This window comes from Haliotis cracherodii, unplaced genomic scaffold, assembly GCF_022045235.1.
Source record: "Haliotis cracherodii isolate W230 unplaced genomic scaffold, xgHalCrac1.p SCAF_21, whole genome shotgun sequence".
NCBI lineage: Eukaryota > Metazoa > Mollusca > Gastropoda > Lepetellida > Haliotidae > Haliotis > Haliotis cracherodii.
Genome location: NW_027266277.1, coordinates 1,247,033 through 1,272,436, shown reverse-complemented (window position 1 = coordinate 1,272,436; position 25,404 = coordinate 1,247,033). Strand labels below are relative to the sequence as shown.

General features: G+C 41.7%; 2 protein-coding genes across 2 annotated transcripts; both read right to left on the bottom strand.

Moving 5' to 3' along the window:
* Positions 1 to 1,983: 1,983 nt before the first annotated feature.
* LOC139470998 (thrombomodulin-like) lies at positions 1,984 to 4,774 on the bottom strand. Its single transcript, XM_071253306.1, has 4 exons — positions 4,708 to 4,774; positions 3,748 to 3,870; positions 2,886 to 3,050; positions 1,984 to 2,096 (listed from the first exon to the last, which is right to left on the bottom strand). The coding sequence occupies exons 1-4, from the start codon at positions 4,772 to 4,774 to the stop codon at positions 1,984 to 1,986; spliced, it is 468 nt and encodes a 155-aa protein (XP_071109407.1).
* Positions 4,775 to 9,070: 4,296 nt separating this feature from the next.
* On the bottom strand, positions 9,071 to 22,547 carry LOC139470913 (uncharacterized). Its single transcript, XM_071253239.1, has 6 exons — positions 22,142 to 22,547; positions 16,042 to 16,145; positions 15,797 to 15,832; positions 13,195 to 13,254; positions 11,730 to 11,816; positions 9,071 to 9,955 (listed from the first exon to the last, which is right to left on the bottom strand). The coding sequence occupies exons 1-6, from the start codon at positions 22,147 to 22,149 to the stop codon at positions 9,774 to 9,776; spliced, it is 477 nt and encodes a 158-aa protein (XP_071109340.1). The 5' UTR covers positions 22,150 to 22,547; the 3' UTR covers positions 9,071 to 9,773.
* Between the last annotated feature and the right edge of the window lie 2,857 nt (positions 22,548 to 25,404).

Here is a 25,404-nt window from a genome sequence, read left to right as displayed (position 1 = left end):
CCGAATATCACCATACGTCTCACATTATTCTACGTCCTTACAGCTAACTGAATAGCATCGTAATTCTTATTATATTATTCTACGTCTTTATAAGTAACTAAAGAACTGACATGACACGCCTTCAGTTACACATGACATGTCATCAGTTAGACGTGACACGCCTTTAATTAGACATGACATGCATTTATTTAGACATGACACGCATGTATTTAACGTGACACGCCTTTAGTTACACATGACACACCTTTAGTTAGAAATGACACACGCTTTAGTTAAACATGACACACGCCTTCAGTCAAACATGACACGCCTTCAGTCAAACATGACACGCCTTTATTTAAACGTGACACGCCTTTAATTAGACATGATACGCCTTGAGTTAGACATGATACGCCTTGAGTGATAGACATAACACGCATTTAGTTAGACATGACACGTCTTTAGTTAGACATGATACGCATGTATTTAACGTGACACGCCTTTAGTTACACATGACACGCCTTTAGTTAGATATGACACACGCCTTCAGTCAAACATGACACGCATTTAGTTAGACATGACACGTTTTGAGTCAGACATGACACGCATTTAGTTAGACATGACACGCCTGTAGTTAAACGTGGTACGCCTTCAATTAGACATGACACACATTTAGTTAAACGTGACACGCATTAAGTTAGACATGATACGCCTTTGGTTAGACATGACACGCATTTATCTAAACGTGACACGTCTTTAGTTACACGAAATGCCTTAAGTCAAACATGACACACGCTTTAGTTAAACATGACTCACGCCTTTAGTCAAACACGACACACGAAGTTAGTTAGATATGACACGTCTTTAGTTAGACATGACACGCCTTAAGATAGACATGACACGTGTTGAGTAAGACATTACACGCATTTAGTGAAACATGACATGCCTTTCGTTCAACATGACACGCATCTAGCTAGTCATGACACGCCTTGAGTTACACATGACAAATCTTTAGTTAAACATGGCATGCCTTTGGTTTCACATGACACGCCTTTAGCTAGACCTGACACGCCTTTTGTTATACATGACTCGTGTTCAGTTAGACACGACACGCCTTTCGTTGGACATAACACGTGTTTAGTCAAACATGACAAATGAAGTTAGTTAGATATGACACGTCTTTAGTTAGACATGACATGCCTTTAGTTAGACATGACACGTGTTACGTTAGACATGACACACATTTAGTTAAACATAACATGCCTTTCGTTCAACATTTACTCAGGCAAGACACGCCTTCAGTCATGACACGCCTTTAGTTAGACAAGACACGCATTTTGTTTGACATGACACGCATTTTGTTACACATGACACGCCTTTTGTTGCACATGACACGGCTTGAGTTAGACATGACACGACTTTCCTTAGAAATGTGTGTTTGTCTGTTTGTTGATTAATGCCGCACTCAGCAATTGTCCAGCTTTATGACGGCGGTCTGTGAATAATCGAGTCTGGACCAGACAATCCACTATTTGACATCAGGAGCAACGATCCACGCAATTGGGATACGATGACAGGCATCAACGATGTCAGCGAGCGTGACCACCCGATCCCCTTTAGTCGCCCCCTTACGACAAGCACAGTCGCTTTTTTAGAGCAAGCATGGCTTCCTGAAGAAACGACACGCCTTAAGTTAGACATGGCACGCCTTTAGTTAGACATGACACGGCTTTAGACATGTATGACACGCCTTTAGTTCGACTTGAAACGCCTTGAAGAGAATTTAGGCTGTGCGTTTTAGCTTTGATGAGATTCGAATTCAGAATAAATTATCAACATAGACAACTTTGTTGTTACAATCCAAAGCAATGATTAGACAATATGAAAACAAATCACAATATCTTTTCAGTTGATAATACATTTTATTCAAAAGACGGATGGATATATCAGTTTACATGAAAATATTGACATATATACATTAGAGAATGAATTTATATTTTGTTGTTAAAAATCAAATAGTTCAAACTGGTCGAAAAGGTACAGATTGAGAAGGCTTTGATAGAAGGACTGTTGTTGCTGCTGCTGTTGTTGTTGCTGCTGCTGTTGAATGGGAATGGCTGTAAAAAAGGTCAAATGGGCAAATCAAAAACCATTGTGTGCCAATGCTATAAGCTTATATTGTGTCGACCTTTTGGTATAGAGTTTTGGCTTGTTGGTATTCCGGGCAGTATTTGACATTGTGTTTGTCACACACGCCGACTGACACCTGGAATCTGGTGTTTAATTGATGGACATTCGCCCCGACCCAACCCCAAAGTATGTAGTGATCAATGTTGTTTTCAATGACATCAACGAAAAGCGATGCAAGTGTTGAACGAGACGAACGCCTAGACTCTGAAAATATATAGGGGCGGTCGGGTAGCCTAGTGGTTAAAGCGTAAGCTCGTCATGCCGAAGACCCAGGTTCGATTCCCGACATGGGTACAATGTGTGAAGCCCATTTCTGGTGTCCCCCGCCGTGATATTGATGGAATATTGCTAAAAGCGGCGTAAAACCTTACTCACTCACTCACTCACTGAAAATATATAAATTGGATGGAAACAAACAACTCCATTTAAAATGAAAAGGAGCCCCATTGAGACGGGAGTTTCAGAACCTTTATGTATCAAATACAGCCCATGCAAGTCTGTAATGTTTGGCAAGTCTAGATAATTGCATTATCTGAAAATGAAGAGAGTCACTGGGCTCCCTTTTATTATATTTTTATTAAGATAATTGAACAACTGTTCTTTTCTGTACAATATGTTCATTTCAGAGACTAGATGTTAGTAAGGGCTGGGTGGAAGGAAGCATAATATGGTCCAGGGACTGAGAGACAGTCTCGTGTTGGACGTATGACACTTACATATACAGGTCTTGTTGTCGAAGGATGACAGGGCCACGTTGGGGTTGCACATACAGTAATAGGAGCCCGGGGTGTTGACACACCTCCCGCTGGGGACAGAGATGCGGAGGTAGGGGTCAAAACTCACCCCACAGATGTACGTGTTGCCGAAAAACTCGTCAATATCTGCAACAACAAAATATGCAAGTTCTATTTGAACCACAGATACAACAGTACAAAAATAATCATGTTTTGTCTACAGCTTTCTTTCAATATTTGAATGGCGCTTCGATGTTGGTAGATCCGAGGATCAATACTTCTGTATTGCTTCTAGACGTCTCGTGCTTGCATGAAGGATCAAGATATATTATTCAAATGCCATCAGGAACAATATAAACTGTTATCCAGAAATGTTTGAAGACTTAAGATTTCCCTCGATATTATACCCATATCTGCATTGTGATATTCATTCTGAGTTGACAGAATTAAGTAATGTTGTTCGACACCATATCTCTTGTTTAAGTCAACGACCCAGGCCGTTATTGTAGATGACACACAATCAACCAGGTCCAAGCTTGTACCCACCCGATCCTAAGTCCAGTCGCCAAATACAATATGTAAACATATACGTACCACGGGTTGTGTGAAGCACTGTGTGGCACTTTCTAACAATACAAAATTCATAACTGAAAACCACTTGTAATGCCTTTGTATTATTTGTTGGTCAGTTGTTAAATGGAAGGTGAAGTCTGTGACTTACTGAAGCAGACGTTTGGGTTTGTTGGTCAGCTGCTAAATGAAAGGTGATGTCTGTGACTTACCGAAGCAGACGTTTGGCTTTGCTGGTCAGTTGTTAAATGGAAAGGTGATGTCTGTGACTTACCAAAGCAGACGTTTGGATCGGCGGCGGTCAGCTGGAAGCCGGGGTTGCAGCTGCACGTGGGGGCAGCAACAGCTGGAGGCAGGATGCAGACGCCATTCAGGCAGCCAGCAGTGTCGCACAGGGCTGAAAATGACAGGAGGGGCAATCTCAACTCTGTTGGCATCTTTGGTTCTTGACGACAAAGCTTTCACAAAGACGTCTGTCTTACGGTCATTCCATCAAGTGAGACTACCAATTTTTAAATTAACATCAAAATAAACAAGAAAATATGCAATGTTTTTTGCCCTGAAACATTGTAACTTTGTTTGTTTGTTGTTAACGCCACACTCTGCAATATTCCATCTATGTGACGATCGTCTGTAAATAATCGAGTCTGGACCAGACAATCCAGTGATTGACATCACGAGCATCGATCCACGCAATTGGGATACGATGACATGCATCAACCAAGTCAGCGAGCCTGACCACCTGATCCCGTAAGTCGCATTTTACGGCAAGTATGTGTTGCAGAAGACCTATTCTACACCGGATCTTCACAGAGTCAGCACTAGGCTCCTCAAAGATCATAGGGGGCACGGGTGGCCCTGTCGCCTAAGGTACCGCAATTCGCTGTGCAGAGATGCGTCCCTTGGGCACGCCAGAAACCTATGATTGTGGGTTCGAATCCCGGTTCGCCCCCATTATATTTCTAGGTTTGTCAGCACCATACCCGTGCTCGTGGATTTCACCGAAGTGGTAAACGTCTAAGACGTGCATCACTTCGGGCTTTCCTACCACATTAAGCTGACACGCCGTGACACAGCTGGAATAATGTTAAAAACGGCGTAAAACCCAAATCACTCACTCACTCACAGATTATAACAGAATTATTAAGGATTGAGTTGGGAACAAAATCATGTTCATATACCCATGTAAACAGACACCCATATGAATGATATGAGGTGCAAGACGTTGACTTACTCTGAGCTTCTGTCGACGGCAGGTAGACCGCGAAGACAATAGCAAGGACGGGAAGTGAAGCGAACATGGTGTGCAAGAGCGAGTGTCAGTCAAGTGAATGTGCAGCTATGGTACTTACTTACTTACTTTGTAGATTTAACGTGCGCTTTCCGACTGATGCGTATTTCGCACACGGAGCTATGGTAGAAAGTCAGGGGCTTATATAGCTGCCCTGTCCCAGTCCACAAACAAATAAAATGTTTTGTTTTCATTCTTCTGGTTATGGAATGACAGCAAATATAGCCATAACTTTCAAATAATAATACGGAACAATAGCAATATATCGACCACAGGTATGTGTGTCCATCCATCATTTGTTTGTACGGCCGAGATTAGTTTCTCTTCACTGTAGGGCACAGAAAACGTCCAATGAGCGTCACGTGACACAGTGACTGACCTCCCGTTCACATTTCTTCGAGAATGTAATGTTATGACGGCCTGTGGACAACAAAATAAACTATGCATGTAGAAGGGTCCTGACAGAGGAGTTACAACTATAATAAATGATATTTATCTTATTTTACCTGTAAAATACTTGAATAGTACTGATCAAGACGTTTTGTTAAAATTTCCATAACGCATGTGAACAAGTGGAATAAAACATTATCCGCGGTCATTGCAATAGACGCTTTTCCGATATCACTCATGTCAGTAGTTCAAGTCTTAATGTCTTTGTTCACGTGGACAAGGTGTCCCACCTCCGATCAGAAGGTCCATGGTTCGATTCCCGTCACATTTTATTGCGCATACACTGGCGCTCAAAGTCGGTCTGACCACATCACAAGCAAGTTGTACCTCAGTTGCCTTCCTTGTGAGTGAGTTGTCGTTTGTTGTTTAATACTGCACTCAACAATACATCAGCTATGTACGTTATCATCAACAACAAATTGTCAGTTGGATACCATGTTGGTTATCACCAACAACAAACTGTCAGTTGTATACCATGTACGTTATCATCAAGAACAAACTGTCAGTTGTATACCATGTACGTTATCATCAACAACAAACTGTCAGTTGGATACCATGTACGTTATCATCAACAACAAATTGTCAGTTGGATACCATGTAGGTTATCATCAACAACAATCTGTAAGTTGTATACCATACAGGTTATCATCAACAACAAACTGTCAGTTGTATACCATGCAGGTTATCACCAACAACAAACTGTCAGTTGTATACCATGCATATTATCACTGACAACAAACTGTCAGTTGTATACCATGCAGCTTATCACCAACAACAATCTGTCAGTTGTATACCATGCAGGTTATCATCAACAACAAACTGTCAGTTGGATACCATGTACGTTATCATCAACAACAAATTGTCAGTTGGATACCATGTAGGTTATCATCAACAAAAATCTGTAAGTTGTATACCATACAGGTTATCATCAACAACAAACTGTCAGTTGTATACCATGCAGGTTATCACCAACAACAAACTGTCAGTTGTATACCATGCAGATTATCACTGACAACAAACTGTCAGTTGTATACCATGCAGCTTATCACCAACAACAATCTGTCAGTTGTATACCATGCAGGTTATCATCAACAACAAACTGTCAGTTGTATACCATGCAGGTTATCACCGACAAACTAGCAGTTGCATACCATACAGGATATCACTGACAACTAACTGTCAGTTGTATCCCATGCAGGTTATCATCAACAACAAACTCAGTTGTATACCATGCAGGTTATCACTGAAAACAAACTGTCAGTTGTATACCATGCAGGTTATCATCAACAACAAACTGTCAGTTGTATACCATGTACGTTATCATCAACAACAAACTGTCAGTTGTATACCATGCAGGTTATCACCAACAACAAACTGTCAGTTGTATACCATTTACGTTATCATCAACAACAAACTCAGTTGTATACGATGCAGGTTATCACTGAAAACAAACTGTCAGTTGTATACCAAGCAGGTTATTACAAACAACAATCTATCAATTGTATACCATGCAGGTTATCATCAACAACAATCTATCAGTTGTATACCATGCAGGTTATCACCAACAACTAACTGTCAGTTGTATACCATGTACCTTATCATCAACAACAAACTGTTCGTTGTATACCATGCAGATTATCACCAACAACAAACTGTCAGTTGTATACCATGTACGTTATCATCAACAACTAACTGTCAGTTGTATACCATGCAGGTTATCACCAACAACAATCTGTCAGTTGTATACCATGCAGGTTATCATCAACAACAAACTGTCAGTTGTATACCATGCAGGTTATCATCAACAACTAACTCAGTTGTAATGTGGTCGGGAGTTATCATGAGGGGAAACAGAAGAAACGCAGCAATTAATATGATTTGTTTATTCCAGGATATAACTTTAATATACTGAGGTGTCAGTAAAGTAGAACAGTCATAAAAATATTTGATACATGTACTCCAATTAATACAATATTCAGACACTAATGTAGACCGCAACATTCCCTCAACAGTGACATTCATTCATAATTGACATTGTTTATTGAAATAGTTTAACTGAGAGAAAACATTCACTTGAATAAGGTGCGTACTGTAAGTTCGATGATTTGACAAAGTGTTTATCATCAATGCCCAATACATGATGTGGATGTTAACTGATACAGAAGATGAAATCAATTGTGCTTGTTGTGAAGCTACAGACATCACTGACTGACTGATCCTTGCGTTTCTTTGTTGTTGAACGCCGCACTCAACCACAGTCAGTCTCTTGCCCTATTCCGTGTTGGCCCGAGATGTCTATCGCATTCAGTCTCTTGCTCTGTTCTGTGTTGTCCCGAGATGTCTATCACATTCAGTCTCTTGCTCTGTTCCGTGTTGTCCCGAGATGTCTATCACATTCAGTCTCTTGCTCTGTTCTGTGTTGTCCCGAGATGTCTATCACATTCAGTCTCTTGCTCTGTTCTGTGTTGTCCCGAAATGTCTACCACAGTCAGTCTCTTGCCCTGTTCCGTGTTGCCCTGAGATGTCTACCACAGTCAGTCTCTTGCTCTGTTCCGTGTTGTCCCGAGATGTCTATCACATTCAGTCTCTTGCTCTGTTCTGTGTTGTCCCGAGATGTCTATCACATTCAGTCTCTTGCTCTGTTCTGTGTTGTCCCGAAATGTCTACCACAGTCAGTCTCTTGCCCTGTTCCGTGTTGCCCTGAGATGTCTACCACAGTCAGTCTCTTGCTCTGTTCCGTGTTGTCCCGAAATGTCTACCACAGTCAGTCTCTTGCTCTGTTCCGTGTTGCCCTGAGATGTCTACCACAGTCAGTCTCTTGCCCTGTTCCGTGTTGTCCCGAAATGTCTACCACAGTCAGTCTCTTGCCCTGTTCCGTGTTGTCCCGAGATGTCTACCACAGTCAGTCTCTTGCTCTGTTCCGTGTTGCCCTGAGATGTCTACCACAGTCAGTCTCTTGCCCTGTTCCGTGTTGGCCCGAGATATCTACCACAGTCAGTCTCTTGCCCTGTTCTGTGTTGCCCTGAGATGTCTACCACAGTCAGTCTCTTGCTCTGTTCCGTGTTGCCCTGAGATGTCTACCACAGTCAGTCTCTTGCCCTGTTCCGTGTTGCCCTGAGATGTCTACCACAGTCAGTCTCTTGCCCTGTTCCGTGTTGTCCCGAAATGTCTACCACAGTCAGTCTCTTGCCCTGTTCTGTGGTGGCCCGAGATGTCTACCACAGTCTGTCTCTTGCCCTGTTCCGTGTTGTCCCGAGATGTCTACCACAGTCAGTCTCTTGCCCTGTTCCGTGTTGGCCCGAAATGTCTACCACAGTCAGTCTCTTGCCCTGTTCCGTGTTGTCCCGAAATGTCTACCACAGTCAGTCTCTTGCCCTGTTCCGTGTTGTCCCGAGATGTCTACCACAGTCAGTCTCTTGCTCTGTTCCGTGTTGCCCTGAGATGTCTATCACATTCAGTCTCTTGCCCTGTTCCGTGTTGTCCCGAGATGTCTACCACAGTCAGTCTCTTGCCCTGTTCCATGTTGCCCTGAGATGTCTATCACATTCAGTCTCTTGCCCTGTTCCGTGTTGCCCTGAGATGTCTACCACAGTCAGTCTCTTGCCCTGTTCCGTGTTGTCCCGAAATGTCTACCACAGTCAGTCTCTTGCCCTGTTCTGTGGTGGCCCGAGATGTCTACCACAGTCTGTCTCTTGCCCTGTTCCGTGTTGTCCCGAGATGTCTACCACAGTCAGTCTCTTGCCCTGTTCCGTGTTGCCCCGAGATGTCTACCACAGTCAGTCTCTTGCCCTGTTCCATGTTGCCCTGAGATGTCTATCACATTCAGTCTCTTGCCCTGTTCCGTGTTGTCCCGAGATGTCTACCACAGTCAGTCTCTTGCCCTGTTCCGTGTTGCCCCGAGATGTCTACCACATTCAGTCTCTTGCCCTGTTCCGTGTTGTCCCGAGATGTCTACCACAGTCAGTCTCTTGCCCTGTTCCGTGTTGCCCCGAGATGTCTACCACAGCCTGTCTCTTGCCCTGTTTCGTGTGGCCCCGAGATGTCTACCACAGCCTGTCTCTTGCCCTGTTTCCAGTCAGCCCAAGATGTCTACCACAGTCAGTCTCTTGCTCTGTTCCGTTTGGGCCCGAGGTGTCTACCACGGTCAGACTCTTGCCCTTTTCCGTGTGGCCCCGAGATGTCTACCACAGTCTGTCTCTTGCCCTGTTCCGTGTTGGCCCGAGATGTCTACCACAGACAGTCCCTTGCTCTGTTCCGTGTTGCCCTGAGATATCCCCCACAGTCAGTCTCTTGCCCTGTTCTGTGTGGCCCCAAGATGTCTACCACAGTCAGTGTCTTGCCCTGTTCTGTGTGGCCCCAAGATGTCTACCACAGTCAGTCTCTTGCCCTGTTCCATGTTGGCCCTGAGATGTCTACCACAGTCAGTCTCTTGCCCTGTTCCGTGTTGGCCCGAGATATCTACCACAGTCAGTCTCTTGCCCTGTTCTGTGGTGGCCCGAGATGTCTACCACAGTCAGTCTCTTGCCCTGTTCTGTGGTGGCCCGAGATGTCTACCACAGTCAGTCTCTTTCCTGTTCCGTGTTGGCCCCAGACCTCCTCAACAGTCGGTCTCTTGCCCTGTTCTGAGTCGACCTGATCCGTATACCGGTCGTCACAACGGTACCTGCACTGCCTCTTGTGATGCCCACCGTGTTCAGCCTCTGAACTCCTCGCAACGCCTTCGTCACGTCAGACACGGCCTCTGCTCAGAAAGTTAGGAAAATATATTATTCTTAACATGAATACAGGCAAAACAAAATGTCTCACATATATTATATGGTTTTCATGGCTCAACACAAAGAGCAGCAAGACAAGATGTCAAGTGACCTGTTTTTCTCATCTTATGACCTGCCTAGATGACCTGTTCTTGAATATCAAGTTGTCAGATCATTCCATGTGATAAACATGTGGTATTGACAACATGAGCCAAGTACCCTTCTTATGTCTGGCAGACAAGGCAGGTCTAGAGTCTCTACCTGCATCCACACCGGTTGTCTGACACACAAGGCAGGTCTAGAGACTTTACCTGCGTCCACGCCGGTTGTCTGACACACAAGGCAGGTCTAGAGACTTTACCTGCGTCCACAATGGTTGTCTGACACACAAGGCAGGTCTAGAGACTTTACCTGCATCCACACCGGTTGTCTGACACACAAGGCAGGTCAAGAGACTTTACCTGTGTCCACAATGGTTGTCTGACACACAAGGCAGGTCTAGAGACTTTACCTGCGTCCACAATGGTTGTCTGACACACAAGGCAGGTCTAGAGACTTTACCTGCGTCCACAATGGTTGCCTGACACACAAGGCAGGTCTAGAGAATTTACCTGCGTCCACAATGGTTGTCTGACACACAAGGCAGGTCTAGAGACTTTACCTGCATCCACACCGGTTGTCTGACACACAAGGCAGGTCTAGAGACTTTACCTGTGTCCACACTGGTTGTCTGACACACAAGGCAGGTCCACAGACTTTACCTGCGTCCACAATGGTTGTCTGACACACAAGGCAGGTCTAGAGACTTTACCTGCGTCCACAATGGTTGCCTGACACACAAGGCAGGTCTGAAGACTTTACCTGCGTCCACAATTGTTGTCTGACACACAAGGCAGGTCTAGATACTTTACCTGCATCCACACCTGTTGTCTGACACACAAGGCAGGTCTGAAGACTTTACCTGTGTCCACGCCAGTTTTCTGACACACAAGCCTAGTCAAGAGACTTAACCTGCGTCCACACCTGTTGTCTAACACACAAGGCAGGTCTAGAGATTTTACCTGTGTCCACACCGGTTGTCTGACACACAAGGCAGGTCTATTGACTTTACCTGCGTCCACACCTGTTGTCTGACACACAAGGCAGGTCTAGAGACTTTACCTGCGTCCAGGCCAGTTGTCTGACACACAAGGCAGGTCTATTGACTTTACCTGCGTCCACACCTGTTGTCTGACACACAAGACAGGTCTAGAGACTTTACCTGCGTCCACACCGGTTGTCTGACACACAAGGCAGGTCTATTGACTTTACCTGCGTCCACACCTGTTGTCTGACACACAAGACAGGTCTAGAGACTTTACCTGCGTCCACACCTGTTGTCTGACACACAAGGCAGGTCTAGAGACTTTACCTGCATCCACACCTGTTGTCTGACACACAAGGCAGGTCTAGAGACTTTACCTGCGTCCACGCCAGTTGTCTGACACACAAGGCAGGTCTATTGACTTTACCTGCGTCCACACCTGTTGTCTGACACACAAGACAGGTCTAGATACTTTACCTGCATCCACACCTGTTGTCTGACACACAAGGCAGGTCTGAAGACTTTACCTGTGTCCACGCCAGTTTTCTGACACACAAGCCTAGTCAAGAGACTTAACCTGCGTCCACACCTGTTGTCTAACACACAAGGCAGGCCTAGAGACTTTACCTGTGTCCACACTGGTTGTCTGACACACAAGGCAGGTCTATTGACTTTACCTGCGTCCACACCTGTTGTCTGGACGTAAGACGAATAGCCAGAGATAGTCTTTCCCACTACATTAATCTCCGCCCTTGGAGGAGGATCTGCAAAAATAATAATCCAAGAATACCATGTCTGTCATCCATCAAATACAGTCGTGCCCCGCTTATACGGACTTCAGATATCCGGAAACCTCGGTTCCCGGACGATTTTCATTCAAAACGAAATAATGACTATATAAATTTACCCGTATATCCGGAAATTCAGTTTCCGGAACCGGACGGTCATTTTCATACACAAAACACTGAAATGCACACAAAATTGTCTCACTTATCCGGACAATACACTTCCGCTGGTGGTAATCCTTCCGCTGATGGTAATCCTTTGACTCGTGAGAAGTCAATTAACAAAGTGACACTGAGTTACGTTTGAGACAAGCTTGTTTATTGTACATGTAATCCCCAAGCACATGTTCGTGGCTTGTATGGAGACCTTGATTACCTATTACGAGAACACAGGCGATCTGGACAATTTGGATTTATTGTTTAAAATTCAAACCTCAAAATGTGGTAAAGTTCAAACTTCCATGACAGACTTCCAGTAAGAAGCTGGTTTCAGTTATACGGAAATTCGTTTATACGGACGAATTGTGAAGTGACGCAAGTGTCCGTATAAACGAGGCACGACTGTACATTCAACTGTTAACAGAATAATAATAAATCACAAATGATAAGACATTTACAATAAACTACAGTTATAACGAACTCAAATGGACCAATAATTTTAGTTTGTTAAAACTGTAGTTCGTATAAGCATACATACAGAATATATACAGCAAATGGTTCGGGACAAAAAATATGTTTGTTATATCCATCAGTTTGTTATAACATGGTCGTTATAAATGTAGTTTACTGTACTCATATGTTGACATTGATGTCATGATACAGTCAAGTCTTGTTAATCCATCCACTCGTTAATTCGACAATCGGCATGTCCGACACTAATGATGGGAACCAATTAAATCAGTGATATTTAGACCCGTAAATCCGACAGTCTTGACTCCGACTCTGACACACCTTATTTGCATCGAATTACCGTAATCAGTCATTGACAGCCTCATTAATCTCACAAAGCGATCACGAGTACACAGCCCCATGCACACATTTGTAAGAGTGAATATTATCCTACCCTATTTTTTAACCCGGAGATGAAATTCTCTAGTGTCAGGATGGTTCTCCCTAGTGAATTTGAACCCATACCAGTGTGTTTAATCCTATCCTATACTATACCCTAGAGTAAAACTTCCCCTGGGATGATATTCAGGTAGGATATAATCCTTCCTTACATAATCACCTCTTGTCATTTCAGAGCACTTTGAGACCAACCCTTCAAATGATTAACATCGCAGAAAATTTATTAATATCTCATAACTAAAATCTCATATAGACATTGATCACATGTGAATAAGAGAACACGGCTTACCGTGGTGTGAAGTATTTGGACCTGGCCTTTTCTTCCCAGTAATCCCGTTAAAGATGTTAACTGGAGAGGATAAAGAGGAGTATGATTAAACAAATGATGTAAACATAGTAAGAGAGAGACTGGTACAGCTTGACCTCGGATGCATCAAGTTTGTTTGTTTGTTGATTAATGCCGCACTCAGCAATATTCCAGCTATATGACGGCGGTCTGTAAATAATCGAGTATGGACCAGACAATCCAGTGATTGACATCATGAGCATCGGCCGATGCAATTGGGATACGATGACATGCATCAACCAAGTAAGCGAGTAGGACCACCCAATCCCGTTAGACGCCTCTTACGACAATTACAGTCGCCTTTAACGGCAAGCATGGGTTGCTGAAGACCTATTCTACCCCGCTAGGTAGATGGTAACCCCTGAAACCCTAGTTGCTGGGAAGATGGTAACCCCAGATACCCTAGTTGCTAGATTGATGGCAACCCCAGATACCCTAGTTGCTAGGTAGATGGTAACCCCAGATACCCTAGTTGCTAGGAAGATGGTAACCCCAGATACCCAAGTTGCTAGGAAGATGGTAACCTCTGATACCCTAGTTGCTAGGAAGTTGGTAACCCCAGATACCCTAGTTGCTAGGTTGATGGCAACCCCAGATACCCTAGTTGCTAGGTAGATGGTAACCCCAGATACCCTAGTTGCTAGGAAGATGGTAACCCCAGATACCCAAGTTGCTAGGAAGATGGTAACCTCTGATACCCTAGTTGCTAGGAAGTTGGTAACCCCAGATACCCTAGTTGCTAGGTAGATGGTAACCCCAGATACCCTAGTTGTGCGGTAGATGGTAACCCCAGATACCCTAGTTGCTAGGAAGATGGTAACCCCAGATACCCTAGTTGCTAGGTAGATGGTAACCCCTGATACCCTAGTTCCTAGGTAGATGGTAACCCCTGATACCTTAGTAGCTCGGTAGATAGATACAGGATCTTCGCGGGTCCAAAGCGTCAAGACAACAGTGGAAAGAAGAAACGCTGTTCTCATCTATAACACTTGCGTTGGGTCATATACTGCAGGGTTCACTCTAGGATTTTTCGGACATGGGCCCTTTGTGTAAAAATTTCAAATATTCCCGAGGTACGCCCATATAGCACAATGTTAAAATGCCCCATTGCATTTGAAAATGTGGGTCTTTTTTCAAATCTACGGGCTAAAAGCACAAGGCCCCACCCTGGGATTATTCCTGATACATGTACTGTAAATCTTCAAATCAATGCGTCTCCAAATTAATACGACTGCTGACCCCTAGCCAAAAATGCGACTGAAATTCAATGCCACTCCCCTCATCCCATCCCCAGTGGAATGATACATATCCTTACCTTAATCCAATCAAACAGCAAACAGCACCGCTTATAATAACTGAGAAGAGCACTTCCGTAATATCAATAAACAGTGTTTTCCTAAAAACAACACACAGTTTATATGCTTATTCCGATGGCTGGCATTAAGGAAGTTCAAAGGCAATAAAATAATTGAACCAACAACAGTTCCCTGATTGGAGTGGTCAATGATGCCTAGTTTGACATGTGTGGGTAGAACTCTTGACCCCAGCAGTGATAATTCCCCAGATGCCTATTGTGTAATTCCTATTTTTTGAATGACATTGTAATTTACTTATTACAACTGTGGTTCAATAAACTGTGTTTGTGTTTATATTGATGTTTGTATTTCCGCTATCACTAAATCACGGAATACACTAAATGGTCCGACCAGGCCCGTGTGCGAAATACGCTGTAGTCGGAAAGCGCACGTTAAATCTTTTATATCAGTCAGTCAGTCAGTCCGCTATCCAAAGTGTGCAGTGAGGCCGTCTTATTGTTGATAGACATTTTGGAGATATAAATGTGAAGTTTCATAAATGCGAACAAAGACCACTCACATTTTTCACATTTAATTTTCTGCTAATTTGAAGATTTACAGAACCTGAAGGTATAATCTAATCTAGTTCAGTGAGTGAGTGTGGTTTTATGCCACTTTTTACAATATTTCAGCAATATCAGGGTTGGGGACAGAAATGGGCTTCACACACTGTACCCATGCTGGGAATCAAACCAGGTTTTTGGTGTGTCGAGCAAGCGCTTTAACAACTGGGCCACTAAGTTCAAAGCAAGGAGTGAGTGAGTGAGTGAGTGAGTGAGTGAGTGAGTGAGTGAGTGAGTGAGTGAGTTAGGTTTAACGCCGCTTTTAACAGTATTCCACTTATATCACAGCGTGTCAGCTTAATGTGGAAGGAAAACCCGAAGTGATGCAGGTGTCAGACGTTTACCACTTCGGTGAAACCCACAAGCACGGGTATGGTGCTGACAATCCTAGCAACATAATCGGGGTGAACCGGGATTCGAACCCACAATCATAGGTTTCTGGCGTGCCCAAGGGACGCAACTCTGCAGTGCGAATCGCAGCAGCTTAGACAACTGGGCCATCCGTGCCGTCTTCAAAGCAAGGATCACTGCATTGTAAACTGTTATCAGTAATCTTACAGTAATCTGTAACTGGGGTTATTCCATGGGTGGATAAAAATAGATATGTGTCTCACAGAGTATACTCACACACAGCACTGAGAGACTCGAATATCTTGAACAACGCTGAAAAAAAAGACAGTGAGGAAATATGACAGTATGTTGATCTGCCGCCCGAAGGCTGACACAAGGATGTCAAACATAACCTTAATCAATGGTCAGATATCAGTTAAAATTATTGTAATCTTTTACCAAAACACAAAGGCAGTTATCTGTGACATTGTACACTTTACATTGTGTAGCTTTAAGCAAGTGTTTACTCAGTAGAAACCTACCCGTCAAGGCTGTGCAGATTGCAATAAAAGGCCCCAGCATCCCATGCTGTATAACGAGGAAGAGGGAATGTATCCCACCCAACCCCTTCATAGCACGCTCGAGACTGTCAACAGAATAAAGATGTTTTTGATCTGTTAAAATAGCAATCAACTGACCACCAAGGGGAAGAATACGACATGAGCATTGAAACAGAGCTAGAAGTACCTGTCATTGGTTTCAGTCATTTGATTCATCGGATTCAGTCATTTGATTCATCGGATTCAGTCACTTGATTCATCGGTTTCAGTCATTTCATTCATCGGATTCAGTAACTTGATTCATCAGATTCAGTCATTTCATCCATCGGATTCAGTCACTTAATCATTGGATTCAGTCACTTGATTCCTCGGATTCAGTCATTTCATCCATCGGATTCAGTCATTTGATTCATCGGATTCAGCCACTTGATTTTTTGGATTTAGTCATTTCATTCATCAGATTCAGTCACTTGATTTATCGGATTCAGTCAACTGATTAAGCAGATTTGGACATTGGATTCAGTCAGAAGTTAGTTTGGTTGATTCAGTCATTCAATTCATCAGATTCACTCATTTGAATCACTATATTCAGTCATTTGATTCATCGGATCATTCTGAATGAGTGAGTGAGTTTGTTTGCTGCTTTTAGACATATTCTAGTCATTTCAATCCATATTTTACTCATTTGGGGAACCCGTGAGAGATTTAACAGAACGTGCCATCAACTACTTCTGGAACCCCATGATGTGTAGACTGATGGTAAACAAGTTCTGGAAAATATAATTATACCTTACACTCACTCACTTACCCACTCACTCACTCACTCACATAACCACCCACTCATTCATTGTTCTTTTGAACAGGTCTCACGTCGCTTATGAGAAATAACCACCACCCCATCTCTGTACCCTCACTTTAAACCTGAACCACCCGACACCTTGCACTCACACAACCACACCCACTAGGGCTGGGACGGGTAACTTGGGTACTCAGATCAGGTGAGTACCCACAGGACTCCCGAACCCAGGATTAGTCACATGATATGTTGTTTTATGACAAAAACTTACCATAGCTCAGTGGTTACACTACAAGTCGCTAATGTTCACATTTCTTTCTGACAATGCACACATTCCTTTGGACTTGTATGTGTTTGAGTAAAGATATAGCTTCGGTCAATTTCAGTGGACTGATGTGATCTTCAGTGTCCGATGTGATCTTCAGTGTCTGATGTGATCTTCAGTGTCCGATGTGATCTTCAGTGTCTGATGTGATCTTCAGTGAACTGATGTGATCTTCAGTGTCTGATGTGATCTTCAGTGTACTGATGTGATCTTCAGTGTCTCATGTGATCTTCAGTGTCTGATGTGATTTTCAGTGTACTGATGTGATCTTCAGTGTCTGATGTGATCTTCAGTGTACTGATGTGATCTTCAGTGTCTGATGTGATCTTCAGTGTCTGATGTGTTCTTCAGTGTACTGATGTGATCTTCAGTGTCTGATGTGATCTTCAGTGAACTGATGTGATCTTCAGTGTCTGATGTGATCTTCAGTGTACTGATGTGATCTTCAGTGTCTGATGTGATTTTCAGTGTACTGATGTGATCTTCAGTGTACTGATGTGATTTTCAGTGTCTGATGTGATCTTCAGTGTCCGATGTGATCTTCAGTGTCCGATGTGATCTTCAGTGACATGATGTGATCTTCAGTGTCTGATGTGATCTTCAGTGTCTGATGTGATCTTCAGTGAACTGATGTGATCTTCAGTGTCTGATGTGATCTTCAGTGTACTGATGTGATCTTCAGTGTCTGATGTGATCTTCAGTGTACTGATGTGATCTTCAGTGTACTGATGTGATCTTCAGTGTCTGATGTGATCTTCAGTGTACTGATGTGATCTTCAGTGTCCGATGTGATCTTCAGTGTCTGATGTGATCTTAAGTGTCTGATGTGATCTTCAGTGTACTGATGTGATCTTCAGTGTCTGATGTGATCTTCAGTGTACTGATGTGATCTTCAGTGTACTGGTGTGATCTTCAGTGTCTGATGTGATCTTCTGTGTCTGATGTGATCTTCAGTGTCTGATGTGATCTTCAGTGTCTGATGTGATCTTCAGTGACCTGATGTGATCTTCAGGGTCTGATGTGATCTTCAGTGTACTGATGTGATCTTCAGTGTCTGATGTGATCTTCAGTGAACTGATGTGATCTTCAGTGTCTGATGTGATCTTAAGTGTCTGATGTGATCTTCAGTGTACTGATGTGATCTTCAGTGTCTGATGTGATCTTCAGTGTACTGATGTGATCTTCAGTGTCTGATGTGATCTTCAGTGAACTGATGTGATCTTCAGTGTCTGATGTGATCTTCAGTGTACTGATATGATCTACTTGAGACCAACAGCAGGTACCCGGGTAGGGTAGGGTAATAGGGGGAAGGGTACCAGGTAGTAAATTTGGAATCATCCCAGCCCTGACACCCACACCCACTCCTCCCATTGCTGTAGTGTCTACCAACATGTATCTATACTTCACCCTCTGGATGTTGAGTCTTTTTCTGACACACATTTTCCTAAGATCAGAAAGGTTGTGTGAGAATAGCGCTCACACGGCACAGGATATACCTCTGGCTATAAAAATTAGCAGAGGTGGAGAATATTAAATTTCCTATTTGATGGTGTAAATTTAACTGCAAATATTAACCTGTTTTTATATAAAAACACATCTGAGTGATGCCCGAGAATTTATTCTGATTCGTACACTGATAAAAGTACTGTGCGACGATTTGTTTTATTTAGAATCTTTATGGAAACTTTTAGCGAACAAAATACTGCAAAATATATGAACTATTTATCAAATGGAGTTATATGCGTATGTATAACGACATGCATTCAATGCCAAAAACAGCAAACCGTAAATGATGAAAACTGATTTTTCTCTTTGACTTCAAAAGGTGACAGAGAGGTTACACGCATACAAAGAAAAGGGGGCATAACTCCGCTATGCTAAGCACTAGTTTATTGTATCTCAGGTCACTTGGTGAGACTTAGCTGTGGATAAGGACAATTTATTTTCGTGGTGTTTTGTTAACTAGGAACCAAACTATTCTAACACAAATATGGATATTGAAACTGTTTATGTTTAGCTATAAAAAAATGATGAGATTGTACTTCATAAAAAGAGGTAATAGAGAAATGGATGGCCCTATCTAACCTATAACGTAGTTCTAACATTCCAACATTCTCCTGAATGTGTAAGTGTAATTTGACTAATATTGCACCATTATTAATAGAGCACTTGCCTTTAAATCAAATGTAATGAAATGCCAAAAAAATAACACCATTCTATTTGACGTCATGGCTGGTTTTATGTCTTTGATAACGTCGGAGAAAGACGACAATGGTATTTTATTTTTATACTTTTTATAGTTCCTGGAGAAATAAAGTAAACAGTTTACTATCCTGTGATCCCAGTATTGAAAAAAGAATGAACCCACTGAATATATAATGCAAAAAGAGAGGAATAATTCATAAATTGTTTGTGACTAACGCGCACCTGGCGAATTGTTAGATATCAATGTTCTGTGTATCAAACGACATAAAAACAATTCTAAGACCAAGACAATTTTTTCAGAAATGTGTACATATATTTTAACGAAAAATATTTTCCATGTTGATAAAGTAATATATTCAGTTTTAGTTGTAAAATAAAATGCAACGGCCATATGTGGACATTGGTAATATGAACTTATAATATTGACTATTAAACATCCCAAGAAATATGTACATGCTGCAGTTACATTTACGTAATATCATATTTGACACTATAAACCCTATATCAATTCTTATGTAAACAATGTTCAAACAAACATGAGATTATCAAAGGTTTGTTCATACGTGTTGAGGCCTATATTTACATATGATATCATTTTGAACATTGACAAATATCCAAAGTGAAATTAATTATGTGAAAAAATGTATAAAAGATATGCAATATCTACATCATAACTGAAACTGTAAACAGCATGATACAGTGATTGTGTGCACTCTCATTCAAGGACCTTCACCGCAAACAAATTACCACATATGTACAACAATGCTGACGTATGACTGGTGACTGACTCTTAAAAAATGGAGTGTTCTTTGTCAGCAGTACGTGGGATTTTACGAGGGGATTTTCGTTGATTCTGGGATCGTATATACATAAATGTGACATGTAAGTTTTTAGAAACTTTCTGACAATCTATGTACAGTTATTTGTTGCTATATTTTTCATTGAAACCAACGGAAATAGTCAGCATGGTCAGAAATTCTGATACATACCGTTGTCGTTGTGCATGATTTTGCATCAGTCATGGCGTCACACAGGACGTTAACTTTGACAATTTCTGTTGAAAATATGAAATCATTGCAATGTATCTATTTTAAATTCCCTAATTTTTCCGACAATTCTCTTCCCATGCATACTTTGAAAATGTGGGGCCAATATCTCGAACGAATAGACAAATGGATAGCTCAAAGTAGGAGAAAATGCTACACTGTGTAAAATCTGAATTTTGCTTTGTTTACATATCAAACAAGTGCAGTTTTTCAAGCACAGAGTTCGTTTTCACATCTTACTTATCTTGCTTGATTTCATCAAGGCACCTTGTATTGGTGACAAAGACCATTAGGCTAGTCATTTGATTCTAAAATGTATGAGGAATTCAAGGATGTTTGTATCGCAGCTAAGTTTATAATATACTTGAAGTTAAAGGCGTCTCATAACCGGTGTACGTGAAACATGATTTTGTAAACACTATCCAAAATGGCGGAAAGTTCACTTCTGCGTTCGTGTTTGCATATTTTCCAAAACATTCAAAATGATTTGGGGGTTATCAGAGATGTTTTGGAATGATCATTTGTGATTTCATAAAAGACAGATACCCGTCATCACTAACATGCTATTTTTTAAATTCATTTCTCCGAGTAAATATCCGAAATTTTGATTTCAAAACATGCTGTAAATAACGCAGTGAGTGGTGATTAAGTAATGTATAAAAAATGGAGACATTTACAATGTACCTAATTATCAGAGGTCATTTTCAGAACTTTTGTTTGGCCTAAATTGCCAGTGGATGATATTGCAGAAAAGAGAATTTCCCACATTATTCAAAACTGTGAAGTGTATCTGTGTGCGTGATGTATTTTGAATTTTATTTGACTTCAAAGTGGGGGTTGAAGAGGAGAGACATATATGTCCCTCTGGCATCCAGGGGGTCGGATATAGCAGCAAAGACGGGGGGGGGGGAGAGTATGACACGGAACATCAATGTTGGGGGGGGTATGACACGGAACATCAATGTTCTTCCATTCACACCATGTGACAAGGTAGGCCGGCCTGACATGTGCACTGCCTCAATTTTGTAATTTGTATTATCGACCTCATCTCATGACAGGGGGCAGTCGGGTAGCCTAGTGGTTAAAGCGATCGCTCGTCACGCCGAAGACCCGAGTTCGATTCCCGACATGGGTACAATGTGTGAAGCCCATTTCTGGTGTCTCCCGCCGTGATATTGCTGGAATATTGCTAAAAGCGGCGTAAAACCAAACTCACTCACTCATGTCATGACAGGCCAACTTATCCACTAGGGCTGGGACGGGTAACTCGGGTACCCAAGTTGGGTTGGTACTGAGTAAGACCCGGGTACCCACAGGACTACCCAGACCCGTGGTTAATCACGTGATATATTGTTATTGTCAACAATTATCAAGAACTCTATGGTTACACTACAAGTCACTAATGTTCGCATTTCTTTCTGACTATGCACCAACTCCTTCCGATTTTTCATACGGTTGAATAAAGATATAAGTTAATTCAACTTCAGTGTATGAATGACCAGGTTGTTTAATACATGTATCCAAATACATTTTGCCAGGGTTATTCTAAAAATGTTCCCAGTCGGACATTTTGAGACATCTCCTGAGACCTACAGTGGGTACCCGGATAGGGTCGGGAAATAGGGGGGGGGTGGGTACCCGGGTAGTTAATTTGAACTCGTCCTATTACAGCCCTATTATCCACCTCTGATCGCCACAAGTCACACTTACCTCATCATTTCCAGCTTCGCCAGTTGCCCCTTGGCTGCAGTGATGTCCTCGCTAAATTGTTTCGCAATTTATATCTCCCAATTTGCCCAAACTTGTAAAATGCCTTTGCTACGTCACAGTAAGACAATGATTTTCAGAATATTAGACTATTTTTTTAATACCCCAGCAGTTTTTTCCAGACTGACGATGGTTAATTCTGAATCGATCGTCGAATGACTAGGCGACGCCATGTTTATTTGTAAACACGGAAAGCAGTACCGACTTGACCTTTGGTATTTGTATCTATCCGCAAATGACGGATATCGTTTTTAGCCTGCCGAGAACCCCACCCATGATATGATAAAACTTGCTATTATCTAGGGTGTCTGCTTCACTGATTGATTCATCGGAGAATGATTCAAGCGCATTGCGTGAGCCTGTGAAGGAAATGTTCTCACAAGAAAACACGGGTGACAGCATAAAGGTGCATTCACACGGTACAACTTGGTGTATGCAATTAGTTGCACGAACTTAAGTTGTATTCAACTTGTTGTACCGTGTGAATGCCCCTTTTGGAATGAAGCTAAAGTGATGATATTTTATGGCGCATCTGTAAGTTGGTAGAAGTTTAATAAATAGAGAATCTCACCCGAGTGTCTTTTGATATCAAATATATCAGTTGATAAAAGTGGAAACATTTCCGAGGTTTCCGAGGATTTTTGCCACTGTTATCAACGAGTGTTGATATATTCAATATCAACAGACACGAGGGTGAGATTTTATTTATCATCCAACATCATTCTTCCAACTTTGTAGACAGTGTCTTCAGTGTAAAAAGTGCTGCTAACAGCTTCAGTAGCAGTGCCATTAGTGATGTCATTTGATTGTGACGGCATGGTAACCAGTGACATCACAATGGTCTGCAAAGCATTGTGATGCAATTTCATTGCAGCGATATCTACAGTGTGGTATCGCTTGATCTCATCCAAGCGATATCTCCTGTGGGAGCCTACCAGTTTTGGATGATAAAACGATTAAGGGTCAAATGTGGTCTTGTATATCTGTGTAGCTGCAGAGTGTGGCTTCAAGGCTCATGCCTTGTTTGTTTCTGTTTGTTTGTTTGTTGTTTACCCCCTGGATGCCATTTAGACATATATATATATATCTTCATCCCACACTTTGAAGTCGAATGTAATTCAATGTACATCACGCACACAAATACACTTTACAGTTTTTAATTCTGTGGGAAATTCCTTGTTCTGTGATATTATCCACTGTTATTTTAGGCAAAGGACGATTTCATCATTTCTTATGTTTTGCTTTACATCTAACGTATACAGTTTCCGGGATTTGACTCAACCCCCCAAAAGTACGAGAATCTGTACTTTGCAAAGAAAGCGTTATCCCAAATATTACATTTGTTACATTTGACCACTTTCTAACTGGCATTGTGTGTTCATATACAGTTTCAATATGGATATTTGAGTTGGAAAAGTTTGGTTCCCCGTTAACAAAACATCACGGAAATATATTGTCCTTATCTCACTGAGTGACCTGAGTTTAAATGAACTTGTTCTTCACACAGCGGAGTTATGCCCCCCGTTCTTTGTACGTGTGTAACATATCCGTCGTCTTTTGACGTCATGGAGGAAAATCATACGGCAAGCTATTTTTTTTTATTAAATGTATATCGTTATACAAGAACATAAATTCCATCTGATGTACATTTATGTCTTTCAGATATTAAAGGGGCACTGATCTAACGCAATTCCCCGGGACTGGTTGTTGCCTTTGTTATTGTTTTTTCCCAGTGAGTACCCGGATGTATAGCAGAAATCTAGACTAGTTCGCGACCTCTGCTGCGCCATTCGTAAGCGCATTAGTCACTTTTATGGGTAGTAATAAGGGCGTACGGTCACATTGATCAACAAAATGAAATACAGTTTTCGAGATAATAAGGAAATGTAGGTATCTTTGTGGGTAGCATCGGTAATGGTGACGAAGTTTTGATAAGTCACTTGCTTGGTAATTTTCGCGATTTTCGTTTCTCTATTTTGACTTGCAACACAAAGTAAATATTTCACCTGAGCATTGCTTTTTTTATAGTGTTTATATTTTTTTACTGTCAAATGTGTAACAATTTTTTTAAACGTCTAAATATTCAGTTATTTTACAAAGTGACTGAAAAACATTTCCATCTGTATTATTATGATATCGAATTCCAAACATTTTGATGTTTAATGTCATCACCAAGAGACTGAAAATGTTACGTTGAAAAGTACATTTCTATGTTACATTGTTTGGCTTCTAATCCTACATAATAATCTGTTGTGATGTTTGTAGGCCCTTTTGATCGTCTTAATCAATCTGGACAGATTGTTTAGTCAAAATGACTGAAATATTTACACATTTTATAAATTGCCTGAGTGAATCACACTTTACAAATTGACGGTAATATATACACGCTTACAAAGGAAAAGACCTGTGAAAACAACCTCTATCGCGCATTGAAGAATTTCCCAACCAAGACGTAGAGAAACAAGAACGAATCGGTTCAAATGAAGGAAAACAAAATGCAAATATCATAATTACAACCTACCAAATTTATGTGTATAAATTTTAGGCAGCTTCCTTGTTCGAGGAATGTATCCGTGAATATCCACACAAAGAAACAATATCCCACTCGTCTGCAGCTGTACAAAGAAACTTATTCGATGTCACGTGTCTCAGTAACAATCAAATATTTTAAAAGATATATATCGTTTCGGGATATTATAACCCGTGTTCGTTTTTCAACTGATCACTTGGATTATTTCAGGTGTTTCATATCAGTGCCAAGTCTCAATGGTCGGCTGAGAAAGCCCACGTGACAACTATTTCATAACGTCCTCGGTTCCTAAAAAATCCATTGAGTGATAGATAACAATGATCAATCAATCAACGTGTTATCAGTTAACCCTTTGAACAAAGTATGTTGTTTTCACATCGGCACTTCACGCCATGCTATGAGTGTATTCCCTTTGATGTCTAGGAACGATCCCTTGATTTACAACAACAACAAAATCAACTGATCATTCATCTCTTGCTGGGCTGCCACGTGCATATTACATAACACTCATTTCACCTCACTTCAAACCTGGATTTAGATTGAATAATTACCCCAGACACAATAAATGCCAAATGGGAACCTTTGTCAGGTAATCTAAGTGGTGCTACCACTAATTGTACCTGTAATAAATTCATTAACTGAGCATCAAGTGAATGACGACAAATAGTGTAGGGTT